Genomic DNA, 17,622 nt, shown 5'->3' on the forward strand with positions numbered 1-17,622 from the left:
TTTATGTGTTTCTATATGCTGGCTATTGTTTTAAATTCTTGGTAAAACGTATAATATGCAAGTCACCATCGCATTCGCGTAAATAGAACACTGAATAAGAGTGTCAGTATAGCAAACAGTCAGATCCTCCCATGACAATTGTGATATCCGTTTGTTTCATCTGCTCAAATGAGTGTCGACATGAAAAACATTGTTTGGTAGATGGTTTGCCTCACAATCTCTTTGGCTAAACAAACAATGGTTTTCTCATAACAAATGCGTCAGATAAACAGGCCAACACCTCATCAGCTGTAAACCTGTTGTGCAAATAGCTGTATTCAATCATGCATAATAGACTGATGCAACCAGATATAAATAACATTCACCATCATCTGGATGCTAATGCGTGTATAGTGATTGTGTGCAGACAAAGGGAAATGAGTCTAGGTTTAAGATTGCTCATCTCTCGACTCATTCAATAGATTATCACTGCTGCCGAAACTGTTCTTGATTGCATTCCACATGTATAATCTCGCGCTGGCAAAACGATTCAAGATATCCATGAGTAAATGAATTTTATGTTGAATGGCTGGTAGCAAGCAATTTTGTAAGAATCAAAGCACTGTTGCAAAATCCAATCACGGTTTGCCATGTAACCACTCGTTCTTGGGATACCGACACGAGGGGAAATGCGTTTTGTAGACGCTTCGGATTGGCTGGGAAAAAGACGGATGCTCTTTTACTTCAAACATAAGTTGATGTCGTGTGTCTAACGAAAGAAACCTGATCTAGTGAGATGATGTTTGCCGGCTGCTATTCCTGTCAAAACAGCGTACTCACGTTTTGTCATCTTTGAGGATCTGTTTGTTTGGTGCCAAAGTACGCTTGCTTGATCAGAGAGATGCATCTGTTTGACAGAGCTGTTGTAGGGCAGAAACAATTCGAGTCATATCCACCCCTTTTGTTTGCTGAACTACCTGAACAACATGTTGCTACCCCGCATCCGTAAGGATTGAGACATGTGCATTATTTAGATGTTGCAGCACAATCAGCGCAGATGCTAATACTTGCGCTCGCGTTCGTACAACTGCTTCTCAGCAATAATCAACGCTAATCTAAAGCAATCGTGCAACTCTACAAACTAATATTCATGTTTTTGAAAGACTGTAACGTTAGTTGACTTGATGCCATTAAAGTGTTTTCAAAGTATGATATAATTGAGTTGAAATACAAATAAATATTTCTACATTCTCATCCCCATCGTTCTAGACGCAATTACTAGTATTACCTCGACTATTTTCCCAGAAAAATGTTTTTTGGCACTCCTGGGCCATATTGTGAACATGTGTTCCAATTATCTTGTTTACCAAGTACATTGGGTAGAATGCTCTTTAATTTTGTATATCCTTGGCAAAATTGATTTTCTATTGATCCCCCTGTATGATACCAATGCCATAGCAATGTTTGATTTTAGCTGAACTGGCCCGTCAGTCTCGTATTTTGGTAAACGCTAGATCAACTGCTATAAATTCAACCCATATCTTGCTCCAATTCCCATTATCTATTCAATCCACAAATCTTTACTAATACCCAACTGCCTACTATAAACCTGGGAACCTGATTTTTTTATTCTATACCTTTTAGTTTAATTATGCTTTACTCTACTACCTTAATTCTGGCCGGACTTTCCTGTATCTCTAGCCACGCGGTATCCACTGACACGCACCATGATGTCCCTGCCGACTTTGCTAATGCAACCTCGACTCAAGGCGATGAGTTTGGATCTGCAACTACCTACACCGCGTACTCTGCTACTCCTTTGGTCAAGACTCCAGCCGGCTATGGCCCTGAATCGTCTGGAACACAGACAGCATCAACCATGAACTCATTCGAGTGGCTAGAAAGCACTGCCACCATGACTTCCACGGCTGCTGACAATCTGACACCCTACTCCAACTATCCTGCCGAGTATCCTGTTTCTTCTACTGACGTGAAATTTGAAACTGAGTTCAAGTCAGTTGCTACCTATACTGCTTCGGATCTACAAACAACATCTACTTTCAGCGCTCCTGAACCAACAGAAACTGCTCTGCCAACTCCAAAACAATCGGAATTTACACTCCTCGAGGAAGATCGCAAATCGGGCCGACTTGTCTTTATTCCTTACACTGCCGAGCAGCGCAATAACATTCTGACCAATATCGAAACAGCTATTCCAGCCTATTTTAACAAGGAATCCAAGGTCCCCTATAAAGACTATAAAATCTATCTTGATCAAATTTTCAAGTACTTCCGTTCCAATATTACTGATGCTGAATTCCAACTTGGACTTTCCGAGGCCTTTACGTATCTCCACGATTACCAAACCTTATTTACCATGTCGGGTCCTTATTCATGCTTTCTCGCTACAACCGGATTGAAATTCCAGATGGTAAATGAAAAGACTGACAGCTGGAAAGTTGAGCCAACCGTTGTTGTTTCGGAGGTTACGACTGATCCCCACCGTGTCAGTCTGCATGGTTCAGCATACACTCAAATCCAGCAAGGCGATATACTTTACTCCATCAATGGTCTCAATTTCACAGACTGGGAAAATTCAAATTGGTTCAATTATAGCTTCTTCAGCAAAAAGTCATCTAGTTTTCAATACGCTTCTTTGGAGATGCTTCATGCTATGGGTGGTGGCAGTACTCCACTTCCTACAGACGATTCTATACATTTTGAATTTAAATCTGGTTCAAAGAATGGCACAATGTACTCTGTCGAGGTTCCATATGTCAATTACCGGGACGACGAATGCTGGAATATGTCAAGCACGCTTTACAAAAATTTGACTGGTGTAACGCTTGCCGGTACTCCTGCTGCTGAAAGTCTCCATGATACCGAGTCGCTACCGTTTACGTACAACACGCCGTACCATGGCAACCTTGTGTTTAAAAAACGTGGTGATTCTGTTCGGGATAAGCTTTACCAACTGGAAATGCATGGTGCTACTTTGCCAACGACCAACAGCACCAGTAATACCACGGATTCAACTGCTGCTCATGCCTTGAACTCGACTGCTGCATTTACACTTCACTCGACAGCCTCTGAACATATCAAATGGGGTATCTGGAGCCCGCTAGACAAGAATTTGGCTGTGGTTCGTCTTGATACATTTATGCCATCTGTAAACCATTCTACACTGACTCCAGTTGCAGACACATTGGAAGTGCTTCGATACCTCCTCACCCATCAACTCAAATACACCCGTGCACTAGTTTTAGATATCCGTTCCAACTCTGGTGGTTTATACGACTTTGCCTCGCAGATTCCACAGTTTTTTAAACCTGACCATCATCCACTTCAAATGCAGTACTTGGTCAACAATGCCACCTATTCACTGTTTGTCAATCACACGAGTGTAGCAAGCCCGTTTTACAATGCATGGTTGTCCACACCACCTGGCAGCAACTACACGACCATGATTGACATTGTGCCGATGCAAAGTGTCAATCTGATTGGACAAATGTACCTTCGTCCAATGGGAGTTTTCAACAATGGTGGATGCTATTCTGCATGCGAGATGTTTACAGCTAGTATTCAAGACCACAATATTGGAACTGTGTTTGGCGAAGATGGACAAACTAGTGGAAGTGGAAGCCTTTCTTTTGATACTCAGGATCTTGTCAGTCACAACCCGGTTGATTTTACTCCAGCACCCTACACATCTAACCTGACATCTCCCGATGGTCAAACCAAAGCTTATAGTGATTTTAGCGTCGCGGTTGCACAGGTTGTACGCGGTGCACGATTTGTTGGACTTCCGATTGAAGAGATGGGTGTCTACACTGATGTACTTGTTCGACCCACTCATTCAGATCTTCAGCCCAACGCAACAACAAATACTCAATTGGATCGGATTGCTGATTATCTTGTTCAAACGGGTAACTCCACCAAACAAAACCAGCTTCATTTTGTCGCTGAGCCCTATTTGTCTGAAATCATTGCAGGTCCATTTACACTCACCTGCGAGGTTGCCGGAATGGACAATGTTACCCTGTACAATACTGACGGGTTGGTTTTATCAAGCGTCACCACCAATCAGACCAACATTCACAATGTATCCATTACGGCTGATACCAAGTATACTGAATTAGGGAATAACCATGTGATGCTTGTTGGATCCTCTAACGGCTCACAGGTGCTCAAAACGTATAGAGAGGTACGAGTTGTTCCAACCCGCGCGAACCACCATAATCTTCTCTCGAGCAATTTCACACTCGGTAATGTGTCGACGCATGTTGGTGTATACAATCATCCTTTAACTCGGTCAGATCAAGGATGGAATAAACAGGGCGAAGCTTGGGTGGTCAATACCAATACAACCAATACACTGGGTGTAGATACTACCCTCGAATCCTTTTTTGTCTCGCCTGTTGGTTCTAATGTAACGGTTGCAATACACGCCAATGTAGATTGCACACCTGCGCATGATTTTGTATACATCAAGGTTCGTCATGCTAATGGACTGATTGAACCTTTTTTCACAAGCACTTTCGACCCATCTACACGTAGTGTGGGTATAAGTGGTCGAAATAAAACAGTTGATGAGGCGTTTACTTTCACCGCCATCACTGATTCATTCTCAGTCATGCTGCAATTTGTCTCGAATGCAGGCAGTCTATCCAACGTAATTGTGCATTCAATGGCTGTGTCTACAGCCATTGAATCTAGTTTTCGACCAAGGTCGGTTTAAAATAAAGTCCATCAAATTACAGTTTTAATACATGAATTTAAACATTGTTTCAATGAGAATTGGTGGATGCAGTGGGTTTGGCATCAAATTAAACCTTGAAAACTAATGTAGATCTAGCGATAATGAGTATGAAGATGAAGAAATGAATGGGATTGCCAACAACCATTGTTCTTGTTTTGCAAATATCAATACTGTTTGTCTGCTGATTGAAACGGCAAGGGTATTTATCATTCGTGTCTTGCATACCGCGTCAACAATCCAATTTGCAGTTCCTATCGATTCAATATAAAACAATATCACTTGTCTGGTCTAGCAACGACTACTTGCTGATTCTAGCCTTGTTTTGACCCAAGATCTCAGTGTTCCACTTGTATAGTATACACCAATCTAAGTCAATCGTGCAGTATACAAACCAAAAACTTGTTTTCAAAATGCTACAACAGCAGCTTGGTTGATGCTACCAAAATATTTTCAAAATGAAATTGAATTGTTGAAATATAAATAAATATTTTCTTCTGCTCTCATTTTTTTGTCTTTTACTTTAACTGCATAATTTACCATATTAGTATTTAGCCACCAGTGAAATTCTGATTGCATGATACCAAGCACAGATAGAATCATCGTTACCCGTAGATATAGCAATATGAACTAGAATAAGCATTCAAGACAATAATAGTGTAGAGCGAATTTTAATATGGCCAATCAAGGGTGTATAGTTGGGGAAACCATTGTGGCTAAGGGTAGTGTATAGATCACATGAATGCATGTCAGAATCGAGGCGTTACATACATCCAACTTGTAGATATAAAAGATTGCAAACAGATCGTATCAACAACAACAAGAATTAAAAATGGGTTTTTACGCTATTTCCGTGTTGGTGATGATGCTGGTAATAAACAGCACTGCTGTTCGTGTTCCACTCTACCGCTCATCTCGATCTGCCAGTGTATTCAACCCAGCTAAAAGTGCTAATATTCCCATCACCAGTACTCAAGCTGCCTGCTTTATGATCAATCTCGATGTAGATGACGGCACTGTAAGTTATTGTGTTGAACTTGTCAAAGATTCAGTAAGCACATTGAGATTGAACAAGAATTATGTTTTGATCTACTTGATCTACTGTGTTAGTTTAATGTGATGGTGGACACCGGATCGTCGGACACGGTTATCCCAGTGAAAAATCTCAACAACTACAATGGTCCGACTTTGGACTATATGGGCCAGCCTAATGCAAAAATGATCTCAGGATCGTATGCATCAAAAGCTGGATGGACAGGATATGGTCTTTCCTTGTTTGTAGGTCTTAGTGGAACTGACACGACTGCTGATAATGCACCTATTGTCAATGCTATTCGCCAAACTGCCAACCCAATATTTATCGATGGACAAGACACTCAAGGACTATTGGGTTTGGCCTACTCTGCAGCAGCAGTTTACAAAACTAATCCGTCAACGGTAATGGATGCATGGGTTGCTGCTGGCCAATTTGCTAAAAACGAGGTTGCGTTTCGTGCTTGCCCTTGGGAAAAGGAAAGCCAAAGTTCAATTGATTTCGGAAACACCCAACCAGTGAATAACTGTGGAAAAAATGGAAGTCCTAACGTATGGGTCAAGTCACCCGAACAAGGTTTGTTTTCCGTAGATATCAAAGGAATCTCTGTCCATGGAACCCCAGTCAGGCTTCCCAGTGCATTTCAAAGAAATGGCCGATTGTCCATTATCGACTCGTGCACAACTGATTTGAAACTACCTGGCAATGTGATAAATGCTATTCGCGATATTATGATTCGACTGGGCGGATTTCCTCCATTGAATACCGCCAGGACTCCCGCACCACCAACTAGACCCATTAATTTGGCTTTGCTTCCGTCAATTACTTTCCATATTGCTACTGGTGGTGCTATGAGAAGCGCTCCTGGATCTACCATTTCTGTCACAATCGGTCCCCAACAATACCTTATTTACCGTCCTGGATACTGGTGTAAGCCATCATATTTATTTTAATGTATGCTTGATGATTCCCATTGCTCATACACGCATTATTTGTATTGTTTCCAACAGACCAAATGGCAGCGTTTAGATCCGACGATGATTCTGTCATTCTCGGTGGTCCTTTCTTTACCTCTCTCAACATTGTACACGATCGCACCAACCACCAGATTGGTTTATCTCTTGGTTGCGGATGTGATTCGGCCCAAGAAGATTTCCCCAAAATTGTTGGGACAAATGGCATGCAATGGAGTCCAAAAAGGTAAACCATATAAACAGATATATTCCCAACTGTGTATTTCCAAAATTCTAACCAAGACGAGCCATTTTTGATATGTTTAGTCCAAACGGTATTTTTCCTCCCAGACGCTGATTCAAGAGTAGACCAGGTTGGATAATAAAACCTCATGGCATCAGTGCATGTTTGCCTTTATATATCCCTTTTAATTTTTCCGTTTAAATAAAAACTGTTTTGATAAACGATCATCACAGCATATATATTGGCAACCCATTCATTTTAACATCCGTATTCACGTAAATGGAATATTTCTAGTGATTGTCTTGCGCTTTCTTGATAGAAATGAGCTACACCACTTGTTTAGTTCTTCAATAACATAGTCCATGATACAAATTGAACTAGTTTTGAAGTGAAATTGTCCTGAATTCATGCATTGAAATCAGATATTAAGTTTGATTGTTTTCAGTCAAACTCATCTTATATTCTATTCTAAAAAAGCAAAGATTGCACGTTTTGGGGTACAATTGCTGTTTGCATACCAATCATTAAGAAAAGGATCAACCAATTAAAAGTTCCAAATGCACATGTTGCTCAGTAAACTGACCAATCATCTCACAAGATTGGCTGTTTATTCTGCAGATATTCCTATTTAGCACTCTGTTTTACGTGAATACGGCAGTGAAGGAGCATGACAAAAGAATACTACTATGTTGCTGCACTACTACGATGAGCACGCATTTTCATGACTAATTCTTTGCGAATATGAATGGGTAGTTTTTCACAAAGGGAACGAAGAGCTTCCATGGACATGAAATCAAATCCGACGGAATGAGCCCATTCGACCACATGATCCCTGTGACCGACACTGAGTTGACGCATGCTCCATCCTACAGCTGTTTGAAGAAACCTTTCAGGGGATTTGACCACACAGGTTGTCATGCGAGTCAAGGTATCTCGTAGAGTATTGGAGCTGGTGGCTGCCAAAGGAATAAGAGTGACGATTGCAGCACGGCGTTTCCATAGATTATATTCAGGATTGATAGCCCATGGTTCCAAAATAGAAGCCACAATAGAGTCGAATACAGATGGGTTCGTTTTCATAAGATGACCAACAGCTTTGGATGTAAGCCGAGCACAAATACTATCGCATGTTGCCCACTCGTTGACCAATCCTGCATCAAACACCAAAGCCAGTAGATCGTAACCGGGATGTGTCAACATCCATTCATCAATATGTGACTGCCAGAAATACGTGGCAGCAAACTATGAAAATACAATACATCACAAACCCAACAATTAGCTGCCAAAGTGAAATGACAAATCCAGCTATTGTATGACTAATTACTTTGATTTCAAATTGGTTACTGTAATATAACGATAAAGTAAGTAACTGCTTTAAAGTAGTTTTACTTAACGAGGGTTCGAGATTGTTGGCTTTAGAGTTGAACGACTGATCGATAAAGACATTTACTGAATGAAGCCATGACTTGCATATCTTGTCAGTTTCAGGAATAGTCAGACCGATATAAGAGATTTCACCTCTCATATATTTTTCGTTATACTCTCTGCGATGCAGAGTAGCTTTTTGATGCAACGAGGGTACAAGAGTGGATTCGATCCATTGTTTCCAGGCAATCAGCATGGTCGGACCGACCAAAGTAATCAAGACCTGCTCAAATTTAGATCTGCCTTTGGGAAGAGGTTGTTCATTAGTAACAGTGGATACCAAGTGAAATACAGAAGTTTCTCCAAAAGTTGGATAATGGGTTATATTTTGTATTGGAACTGGATTGGCAGACCGGAGTCGACGTTTGTTGCTAGTAGGATCGGTAGCTTCAAGCTGTCGTTTACCATTCATACTTTTTGTTGTGGTAGATTCAGTGTTCAAAAGATTAGAGGATCGCATAGTTGGTCTGATGTAAGCGAATGTAGAGCTTATTCTAGACCAGCTTCTAACAAGATATTGCTGTCAGTGTTTTTTGGTTTTTGAAAGAAATCGGTAGCAGGTAGCTTTGAATCTGCACCTGTTGAACTCCAGACTGTCTTGATCAACTGTTCAAGAATGCTAAAAGACGGAAATAAGTGCTAAACTCTTATTCCTATGCTGTTATCTTTCTACTAATAAATGGATTGATTGGCAGCCTCTCATAAAACATGGATGATTCAAATAAAGCCAACTGTTTATGTATTAACCAATCTAGTCATAGCAGCAATAACATCTCCACCACATTCCCGTAGCACCTTGTCAGCCTGCAGCTTGGTGATTTCAAACTCTTTTATCTAGTGGGATGCAACATGGATGAGTGAGTGCAATGGATGGATTATACATTACAAAGCATTGAATCTTACTATCAACTCTAGATCCTCCTTGGCAACAGTGACTTTTTCCATTGCGAGTTCTCTAAAAAATTATATCAGTACATTGGCATGCAGGCTGAGATTAATGTTGAGCATTACTTACTTGTCAGTTTTGCTTGTCAGTTCTTTTTTGGATTCAGTGATGGAATCCAATGCCTATTGAACGCACTCAAGTGTCAGTTGGATGGTTATAGATTGAGCTAGATTCAAGAGCACCAAGAACAGTAGCAAGTACCTTGTGCAACTTATTTTGATCGACTTGTTGAGATGACTCTTCAAAATAGCTGTGGACAGTTTCCATATCTTTCTTGGCCTGACCATAGTGGCCTTTTTCTTCGACTTCGGTATTCACTTGTGATTGTTGATCGTCGCTCATTATCAGAAACTAGAGTTTGGTTATATTGATAAAAGTTGGCCAAAGAATCAATTTTGATATTTCAATTCAAATGTAGACTTTTATTATGAGCTACGAAAATCATTCAATGATGTTCAGTGTAAACAGCCTAGTGCAGTCGATGAGGAGTGAATTGGAAACATGGAGTTACAGGGAAGGATCTTGGTTTTATCAGATCTGATGTGATACTTGTATTGATGGGTGAATCTGATGTACAGCTGATGGACTCGGAATTGATAGTTGGCCATTCAGCTTTGGACTGCTGTGGAGCAGAAATGATGGAGATGTCAGATGGAGATATAAAATTAGAATCTAGATCACTAAATAAGATGGGAGAAGGACTGAGCATAGTAGATGACTTGACAGTAGTATCAGGGAGAAGAGTATCAAGTTGAGTAGTAGATTTCAGAGAGTTTAAAGAGGGAGTAGCCGTGTTGATGAGTAGAGGTTTAGAGTATACCCCTTTATTGAATAGTCCAAGTGAGGTTTTTGATAGTGGGCCATATAATAAAGGTTTAATCTAAAGAGTTGGTTAACATTAATAGTTGAAGAGTATAAAATCTAAAGTAAACTCACAGATAATCTCTTGGTATTCCTAATATGTTTACTCTTGGCAGACTTCTTGATAGGTTTACTCTTGATAGGCTTCCTAATAGGTTTATCGATACTCTCGTCAATCAACTTGGATTGTTCCCTGACATAATTCATTACTCGACTTCGTTTATAAGCAGAAGTCACAGTCGTATCCATGCGAAATGAAACACTAAATAAGGATGATAAAGTATAAGAAACCGCCAATCTCATGGAACGGTAATCTTGACTAAATTTACTAAACATTGTGTTTTGGACTCTTTAGTTGGCTAGTCTCCTAACGAATGCCATGAAAGCAATCGTTGTATTCCCAACAGTATAATCACTTGTGAACTAGAGCGTATCCGAGACTAGGATGCAACAAAAACGAGTTGACAGTATCTAAATAGCCAAGCCCAATATCTGGGATGGATGAATCCAATTTGGAAAATTTCAGTTTAAAACTATAATCTAGTTTTGTATGATGAACGCTGGTTGAATTGAGAATGCCGATTGAGGAATCAGTAAGCTAATTTGTAGCAAGTCACCGAATATTTAACCATTTTTCATTCCAAAGCAAAATACAAGCAATCACTTTGGCAAGTGTTTCATTTTACGTGAATACACTGTAAATCCATTTCAAGTCAAGCTACAAACTCGGCCTGAACATTAATCGTATTACGATGAGTTCCCCTTTCTGGTCTGCTACTCGTTTAGCTATATTTGCTACTGGTGTCTTGTCTGGCTTTCTCTTTATTAGACTCGCTAATTCAAAGAACACCTCTCAAAAACCAAAAGCTTCTCCAACTACCACCGGCTCTACTTTATCTTCTTCCACTACTTCGACCAGTGACCCTCCTCATCATTCATCAAGCTCTACCAGGAGATTATCAATTGCTCCTTCATTACCTGTTTTGGATGAAAACGCTGACCCTAGATTACCACCATCTATTCTGTTTACTAACCCGACTGATTCCATCAGTGCTTCTGGTCATCTTCCTAATCCTCCTCCAACCTCGAGAAGAAACAGCAACGGAAGTGAAGGCTCGTCTGCTTTTCTTTCTTCGAGGCCTGCTTTGGTAGTTTCTACTAATCAAGGATTGAATCAGGATCTTACTACAGCACCGTATTTTGATGCAAATGCCAATCCTGACACTGAGCATCTTGCTAGTATCGAGTCACATTTACCACCCGTACAATTCCACAGCGTATTGGATTCTGATCCATCCTTGGATCCTGAAGTCAACTCTAGCCAGGATTTTGCTTTGAATTCTACCACTTCAAATGTCGACTCTTCAAGATCTAATACCGAGTCTCGTGGCATTGTTGGTCAAGAGTCCAAAAATCTTCTTCAACTCCTTTATTCCATTGCTGAAGATCAGGCTCGCAAAGAAGGCTACATTCATCGGTCTATTACTTGCAATCACTGTGGGGTTTCTCCTGTTCGTGGCTACAGATTCAAATGTGCAAACTGTGTCGACTTTGATATCTGTGAAATTTGTGAATCCATGGATGTCCATATCAAAACACATGTATTTGTCAAGATTCGTATTCCTATTCCTCCATTGGCTAATGTTAGATCATCACTGTTTCTCCCGTTTTATCCCGGTACTGAGTTTAGTGCTGACCAATACCAACGGAATTTCATCTCTCTACAAAAAGAAACTCATTTTGATGGGATTGAATTGGAAGCTTTGTTTGAGCAATACCGTTCCTTATCTACTATTGACTCTCCCGAAGGAGGGATAGACAAGGATACTTATTTCAAATGTTTAGGCCCGCTTGGCTTTGAAAAAAACCTGATTGCTGAACGCATCTTTGCCTTTTTCGATCAAGATCGCGATGGTATCATCTCATTCAAAGAACTGGTTTGTGGACTATCAATTCTCTGCAAAGGAAATCTGGACGAGCGAATTCACTGTATGTATTTTTTACTGAAAACCTGATACTTGGCTAGATTTTAACTTTTCGGCTTGTAATTATAGATGCATTCCAAGGTTATGATCTTGATGGGGATGGATTTGTTTCTCGCGATGAGTTGCGTCGTATGTTCAAGGCGTACTTTAACATGTCCATGGCAATAGTAAGAGATGTTGTCAAGACAATGGAGGAAGGTATGATGAGATCGTTTGATGATCAGGCTGCAAAGCCTGTTTCTGCGTCTTTTTCTGCACCCATCCAATCTAGCGGCGGTCCAGAGTCTAGCGATGAAGAAGATGATCAAGGAAATGAATCCATTGCCTCTGATGCTGATGATGGGTTTTGGCCGCGACAAAATACGGTCATGACCAATGGTATTAGAAGATCAAATCGACCACGAGCAGCAGGTCCAAGAAGAACGAAACTTTCTAAAGCGGTAGAGCAGTACGATGAAGAGTCTCAGTCTCCCACTAGCCCACAAGCACAACTGTTGTTAAGACCCTTGACTGCGGCCAATACAGAGTCCCAATTTACAGAACCAAATAGCATTCTAGGATTTGTTGTAGATCGTGCTATAACTGCCACGAATGGATCTTTACTTGTTGCTGCTGCCGTATCGAGTTCGCCAGCTCTGGCAACTTTGCTGCCTCAACATTCTCAGTTACAGTCCATTAGTGAGACATCTGAATCTCCCAGCAGTGTATTACTTCCCGTTCCAGTAGCAAACCAGTCTCCAGTGTCTGTCACTGCTGCTGCTACGCTTACCAATACAGGAATTATGCGTCGTACCAGTCAGCCCATTCTTCGCAACTCTTTAACCACCGAAGAAGTGAATGCTGATACAGCACCTGTCCCAACGCGCGACTCTGTTCAACAGATCCGTCAAAGAACTTATCAGAATCGACGATCTGTATCATTTGATGTACAAAACAATGTCTCTGGAGTTGCTCTGGCTTCTTCCAGCGCAGAAGGATCCAACGCTACTTCTACAAATGTCTCACCTTCAACCGCACTACCTCTTCCAACAGCATTGACAACGGGATCACTTTTGGTGGGAACCTCTGTACCCAGTCCACTTATCCCCATGTCAGCCAATCTATCTGCTGTTGCCGCAGCATCAGCTACTTCCGCACACTCTCCTGCTTTGCATTCTATGCATACCTCTTCAACTGGTTCGCCTACTTTGCATAGTACAACAGTGTCTCCAGCACTCATGCAAGCACATCTTCCGCAATCTTCTCACGAGAATTCAACCTCTGTGCAAACCATTACTTCAACAGAAGGCACACCCCAACAAGAGCGCTTTCCAATCATGGAGGCCATGAGTCAAGACGCAATCGAAGAAATGGTCGAACGGACATTTGAAGCCATTGGTGCAGGAGATCGAGATGTACTCAACTTTGAAGAGTTTAGATATGTAGTTGAACACGATATCAACATGTTGGCATGGTTTGAGGCTCTTGGGAGTGTATTTTAACCAAGTCTAGATAATTCGATATTGAAATAAACTCTAATTATTGCCTAGGACTAAGCTAGCCGCGTTTTTATTGTAAACGCTAAATGATTCAAAAGTACATGCATGTATCCGTGCTCTTGACTCTAACCCAACACTATAAAGACGCGACTACATGGTTGGAAAGTATATCCCATAATTTAGCTATTGCATTGGCTTCAGTTTCTGTGATAATACCTTGTAATCGTCGTTTAAAGCAATCAATGATATGATTAGATGACATTCCCGCAAATAGCCTCGCTGAACGTCGTTTTCTTTTTTCCACTGCAAACTCGAAATCATTGTCATCGTCAAACTGAGTAATCGGATCATTCAAAAAAGGTTTAGTAGCCATCTCAGTAAAACCTGGTGTCAAAGGTTTCATGTGTAATGATTGAAATGTCTTGAAAGATTCAAGTGTATCCAATTGACACAGCTTGATAGTATATGGAACGACCCAAACCAACGTGGCTCTAGGTCGTATAGCAAATGCAAGATCTCCAACAACATTTTTCATACCATCAATCCTAAATATAGAGTAAACGCGTGAGTCCCTTGTTCCACTCGCATTCATCATGCATGGTTTCAATCAGTTTTGGGACTCATTTTCAACTTACGATTTCAATTTTTTATAGCAAGTACTAAAATCTGGTAAATGTAGAGTTGGACCAGCCATTGGTATTGACGGCAATAAATCATTAATGCATTCAACTACAGATTCAATAGCAAGTGTTCCATAACCATAGATCCCAGTAAATCCACGCGAATGCCACGAGTTTCCGACAGTTGTAAACGGCGGGCGTTGAAGTAAATGATGGGTAGGTATAACCTGCTGTGTGGTATCTTTCTCACACCAAGGAGAGGTTAACCATGTTTCAGGTGAAGAAAACATGAATGTATGCCAATCGCTTGGTGCAAGAAGATCGCGCTGACTGATAAGATCCAATCGATCTGCGTGTGCCATCACATCCTTGACATGCTGCACTCTGTCTGATTGTGTTACAACAGTGTCAACAACCAAATGCAAAGCATTGTTTGAAACAATAGGCGGTAAAGTCATTACTACACATTGAGTAGGTGATGTTGGAATTTGGTACCATGCTTGAAATGTGGATATAAACTGACGTAAACCACCGTTGATGCCTTTACAAATACGTTCAATTTCACTTTCATGAACAACAACATGTTCACATACACCCATGGCGTGTAAATAAGGTTGAACGATTTCCCATTCTGGATTACGAAGTTCTAACACCTCAAATGCATCTGTGAGTAGCGGAAGAAGCATAGATGGAATAGTTGGGTTATTTAAAGTGAATGGATTGGATGTACAAGTGAGAATAATAGGCGTGCGAGAAGTTTCAATCAAAGTTGCGACTCCTGTCCAAAAACCTCGATCCTCTTCCAAAAGAATGTCAACATCTTCAATCAATAAAAGTGTGCCAGCTTGATCCTTTGTCAAAGGTAATGGTGCAGTAGTGGATGTATTGTCACCCAGTTTAATGTGTTTTAAATCTATGGGGTTGGCGGTGGATGAATTAGCAACGGTGTTATCGCTTATAGCAATCGCGTCCGAGGGTACAGTTGCTGAAACAGTAGAAATGCATTCAGATGGCCGAGATTTGGAGCGTCGAGAAAAAAGAGCGCGGGCTGCATCACCCATTGATTTTGCTTGGCTAGTCTTTGGTGCTACTTTTCCGTTGCGACTTTTTGTATCCACCGTATAAGTACTGTCATTATCATCGCTATTCAATCTAGTCATCAGACTAGCCATATTTTCTTCAAAACAGGCACCACTATTCCCTCTCATACCTCGAGTTAAACTAGCTTCGCCTAGAATACCAACTAGATCTTTTCCCGTTCGTCGCTGACTTCCATTCATTTCAACAACCAGATATCCACATTCTTTAGCAGCTGCATAAACCAAAGCCGATTTTCCACACCCAGTTGGACCTACAATCAGTTTGAACAAGGACGCTTTTCGACTAGATTTTTTCCCGGTAGACTTGGCTTTAGCACCGAGTTTGGTATGACGCTGTTTTTTCGCCGTTTCAGTATCATAGTATAGGCTGTCCAAATCATCATCAACAATAATATCCTCCATAAAATCACGACTGTCCGCTCTATCATCATTGCACGAAAAATCAAGCTGGAATAATCCTGGTGCGGTTTGAACCATGGTAGGAATACCCTTGTCCCATTTATCATCAGACCGTTTCCGTTTTTCAATTGCTCCTATTTGGTTTAGTTCCCGAGGTCGCTTGATTGTCGCGACAGACATGCAAAGTGGATCTGATCCAGTGAGTAGTCCAGATCGACGTTTCCACTGCCATAACCACTCCACAATCTGTTTACCAACATCTACATTCCATTCACCCAACATTTCACAAGTAGAGGTGGGCTGATACTTGTGTGTCCAGTCCATCGTAATGGAAGGTGGATGGGATGTGTTTGAAGTTGACATGATGGTGTTGAGTAAATGTTGTAGTGCACCCGTTTGAAAAGGCGGCAAGTGAGTTTGAGTGTTTTTATCTTTGGACAAATTGTATTTATCAATCAGTTGTGCGATAGCCTCTGTGTGGGAGATATAAACTGGATTAGATTGGTTTTTGTGATGGGTGTCGGAAGTTGTATATAAAGCAATCGCAGCATACGATTGTCTAAACCAATCCAACTCGTCTTGATTGGATACAAAATTTGCTGAAATCAAAGGGGATTGAGCGCGCTGTGATGGACTAGCAACCTTGCTAGTCACAGAGTTGGGCGGATAAGTGTATCCAACATGTACGAGCTGATGAGTTGGCCATGGTGCATCTGCAGAAAATAATTTGTCTTCAGAATGAGATGGTTTAGTCGGCGAATCTTGACGACCAACACGATTAAACATGGCAAGCGACGTAGTATTGTCAAAGACTGTAGTAGACAGCTTTCCATTTATCTCTGTAGAATCATTGCTATGGTTCAAAGTCTTGGTTTCATTGTTGCTCGATCTGTCTACTTTTGGGTCTATCGTTACAACAGTCTTGTCGACCTTTTTAGACACGGGATTGGACTTTGATTTTGATGCAAAGAATGGATGAGCAGCTTTGCCAGTAAAAAACCCTGCTGCTAGTTTTTGAGTGTCCAATTGCTGCTGACGAAAACGAGCCTGTTCTTCGATCCATTTTTGTTCCTTGAGGGTTGTACCCGACCACAAGCTGTCTGGAAACTGAAACGAATGATCAATGGCGATTGAATCAGTACTCCCACTGGCGATATCAAAAGATGTATTAGCAATGGGGTTAGAAGTTGTGGATCTAATATTTTTGGGATAATTAAACATGTCTTTAGGTGTTAGCTGAATGAGAGTTGCTCGTTGTTTCTGGCCAGTTGTGGGATCTGACGGTCTAATGGATCGTTTTTGTTTGATGGGTTTGGATAAATCTTTAACAAAGATATCGGATGGAGTGGCCATACAAGCAAGGGAAGGCTGTTGTTTTGAAATGGTTCTTTTCGACATTCGAGCGGTAGGTATACTTGTCAAATCAGTTTCTGATGTAATTGGATATGATGCTGTATGGATAGTAGAATTTACTGGTGAATGATGCACCAGATCGACAACAGATTCTAAATGATTGTCCGCGACCAGCACAGGAGAATCCACTGATGTTGGAGCAGGAATAGAGTTTTGACCAAAAGAAAGATGACATTGTTTAGAATCATCATCTGTGCCCATAATGGTAGTGGATAGAATATGCAGTTTGGGTGATTGTATATTGCTGTCAAATCCAGTAGAAACCAGAGTTTCCGACTGACAGGTATTTGTAATGGGAGTAAGTATCCTTTCTTTGAATTGAAAAACAGTGTTGTGAACTGGAAGTTTTTTAGAGTTTTCCGAGTCCGTCAGATTAGATAGTAGCGAGAAGTCAGACATGACTATGGTGTAGATTGGCAGCCGTATTCAT

At 40.9% G+C, this 17,622-nt stretch overlaps 6 protein-coding genes across 6 annotated transcripts; 3 read left to right on the forward strand and 3 right to left on the reverse strand.

The window, feature by feature from the left end:
* Positions 1-1,630: 1,630 nt before the first annotated feature.
* On the forward strand, positions 1,631-5,093 carry BATDEDRAFT_25222 (uncharacterized protein; the record flags this gene model as incomplete). The annotated part of the gene is made up of 3 exons (XM_006678998.1): positions 1,631-4,707; positions 4,829-4,937; positions 5,031-5,093. The coding sequence occupies 3 exons, from the start codon at positions 1,631-1,633 to the stop codon at positions 5,091-5,093; spliced, it is 3,249 nt and encodes a 1,082-aa protein (XP_006679061.1).
* A 474-nt stretch (positions 5,094-5,567) lies between these two features.
* Positions 5,568-7,079, forward strand: BATDEDRAFT_25223 (uncharacterized protein; the record flags this gene model as incomplete). The annotated part of the gene is made up of 4 exons (XM_006678999.1): positions 5,568-5,753; positions 5,846-6,698; positions 6,779-6,968; positions 7,049-7,079. 4 exons carry the CDS (start codon positions 5,568-5,570, stop codon positions 7,077-7,079), a joined length of 1,260 nt encoding a protein of 419 aa, XP_006679062.1.
* A 570-nt stretch (positions 7,080-7,649) lies between these two features.
* Positions 7,650-8,802, reverse strand: BATDEDRAFT_88712 (uncharacterized protein; the record flags this gene model as incomplete). The annotated part of the gene is made up of 2 exons (XM_006679256.1): positions 7,650-8,207; positions 8,290-8,802. 2 exons carry the CDS (start codon positions 8,800-8,802, stop codon positions 7,650-7,652), a joined length of 1,071 nt encoding a protein of 356 aa, XP_006679319.1.
* A 323-nt stretch (positions 8,803-9,125) lies between these two features.
* BATDEDRAFT_88711 (uncharacterized protein) lies at positions 9,126-10,446 on the reverse strand (the record flags this gene model as incomplete). The annotated part of the gene is made up of 6 exons (XM_006679257.1): positions 9,126-9,224; positions 9,294-9,345; positions 9,406-9,458; positions 9,538-9,687; positions 9,848-10,216; positions 10,273-10,446. The coding sequence occupies 6 exons, from the start codon at positions 10,444-10,446 to the stop codon at positions 9,126-9,128; spliced, it is 897 nt and encodes a 298-aa protein (XP_006679320.1).
* A 1,472-nt stretch (positions 10,447-11,918) lies between these two features.
* Positions 11,919-12,337, forward strand: BATDEDRAFT_6388 (uncharacterized protein; the record flags this gene model as incomplete). The annotated part of the gene is made up of 2 exons (XM_006678767.1): positions 11,919-12,186; positions 12,252-12,337. Coding segments are annotated over 2 exons (354 nt in total), but the record flags the coding sequence as incomplete, so codon positions are not given.
* Positions 12,338-13,796: 1,459 nt separating this feature from the next.
* BATDEDRAFT_88695 (uncharacterized protein) lies at positions 13,797-17,591 on the reverse strand (the record flags this gene model as incomplete). The annotated part of the gene is made up of 2 exons (XM_006679258.1): positions 13,797-14,205; positions 14,296-17,591. The coding sequence occupies 2 exons, from the start codon at positions 17,589-17,591 to the stop codon at positions 13,797-13,799; spliced, it is 3,705 nt and encodes a 1,234-aa protein (XP_006679321.1).
* Positions 17,592-17,622: the final 31 nt, after the last annotated feature.

The sequence above is a fragment of the Batrachochytrium dendrobatidis genome (genome assembly GCF_000203795.2).
Source record: "Batrachochytrium dendrobatidis JAM81 unplaced genomic scaffold BATDEscaffold_6, whole genome shotgun sequence".
Lineage (NCBI taxonomy): Eukaryota > Fungi > Chytridiomycota > Chytridiomycetes > Rhizophydiales > Batrachochytrium > Batrachochytrium dendrobatidis.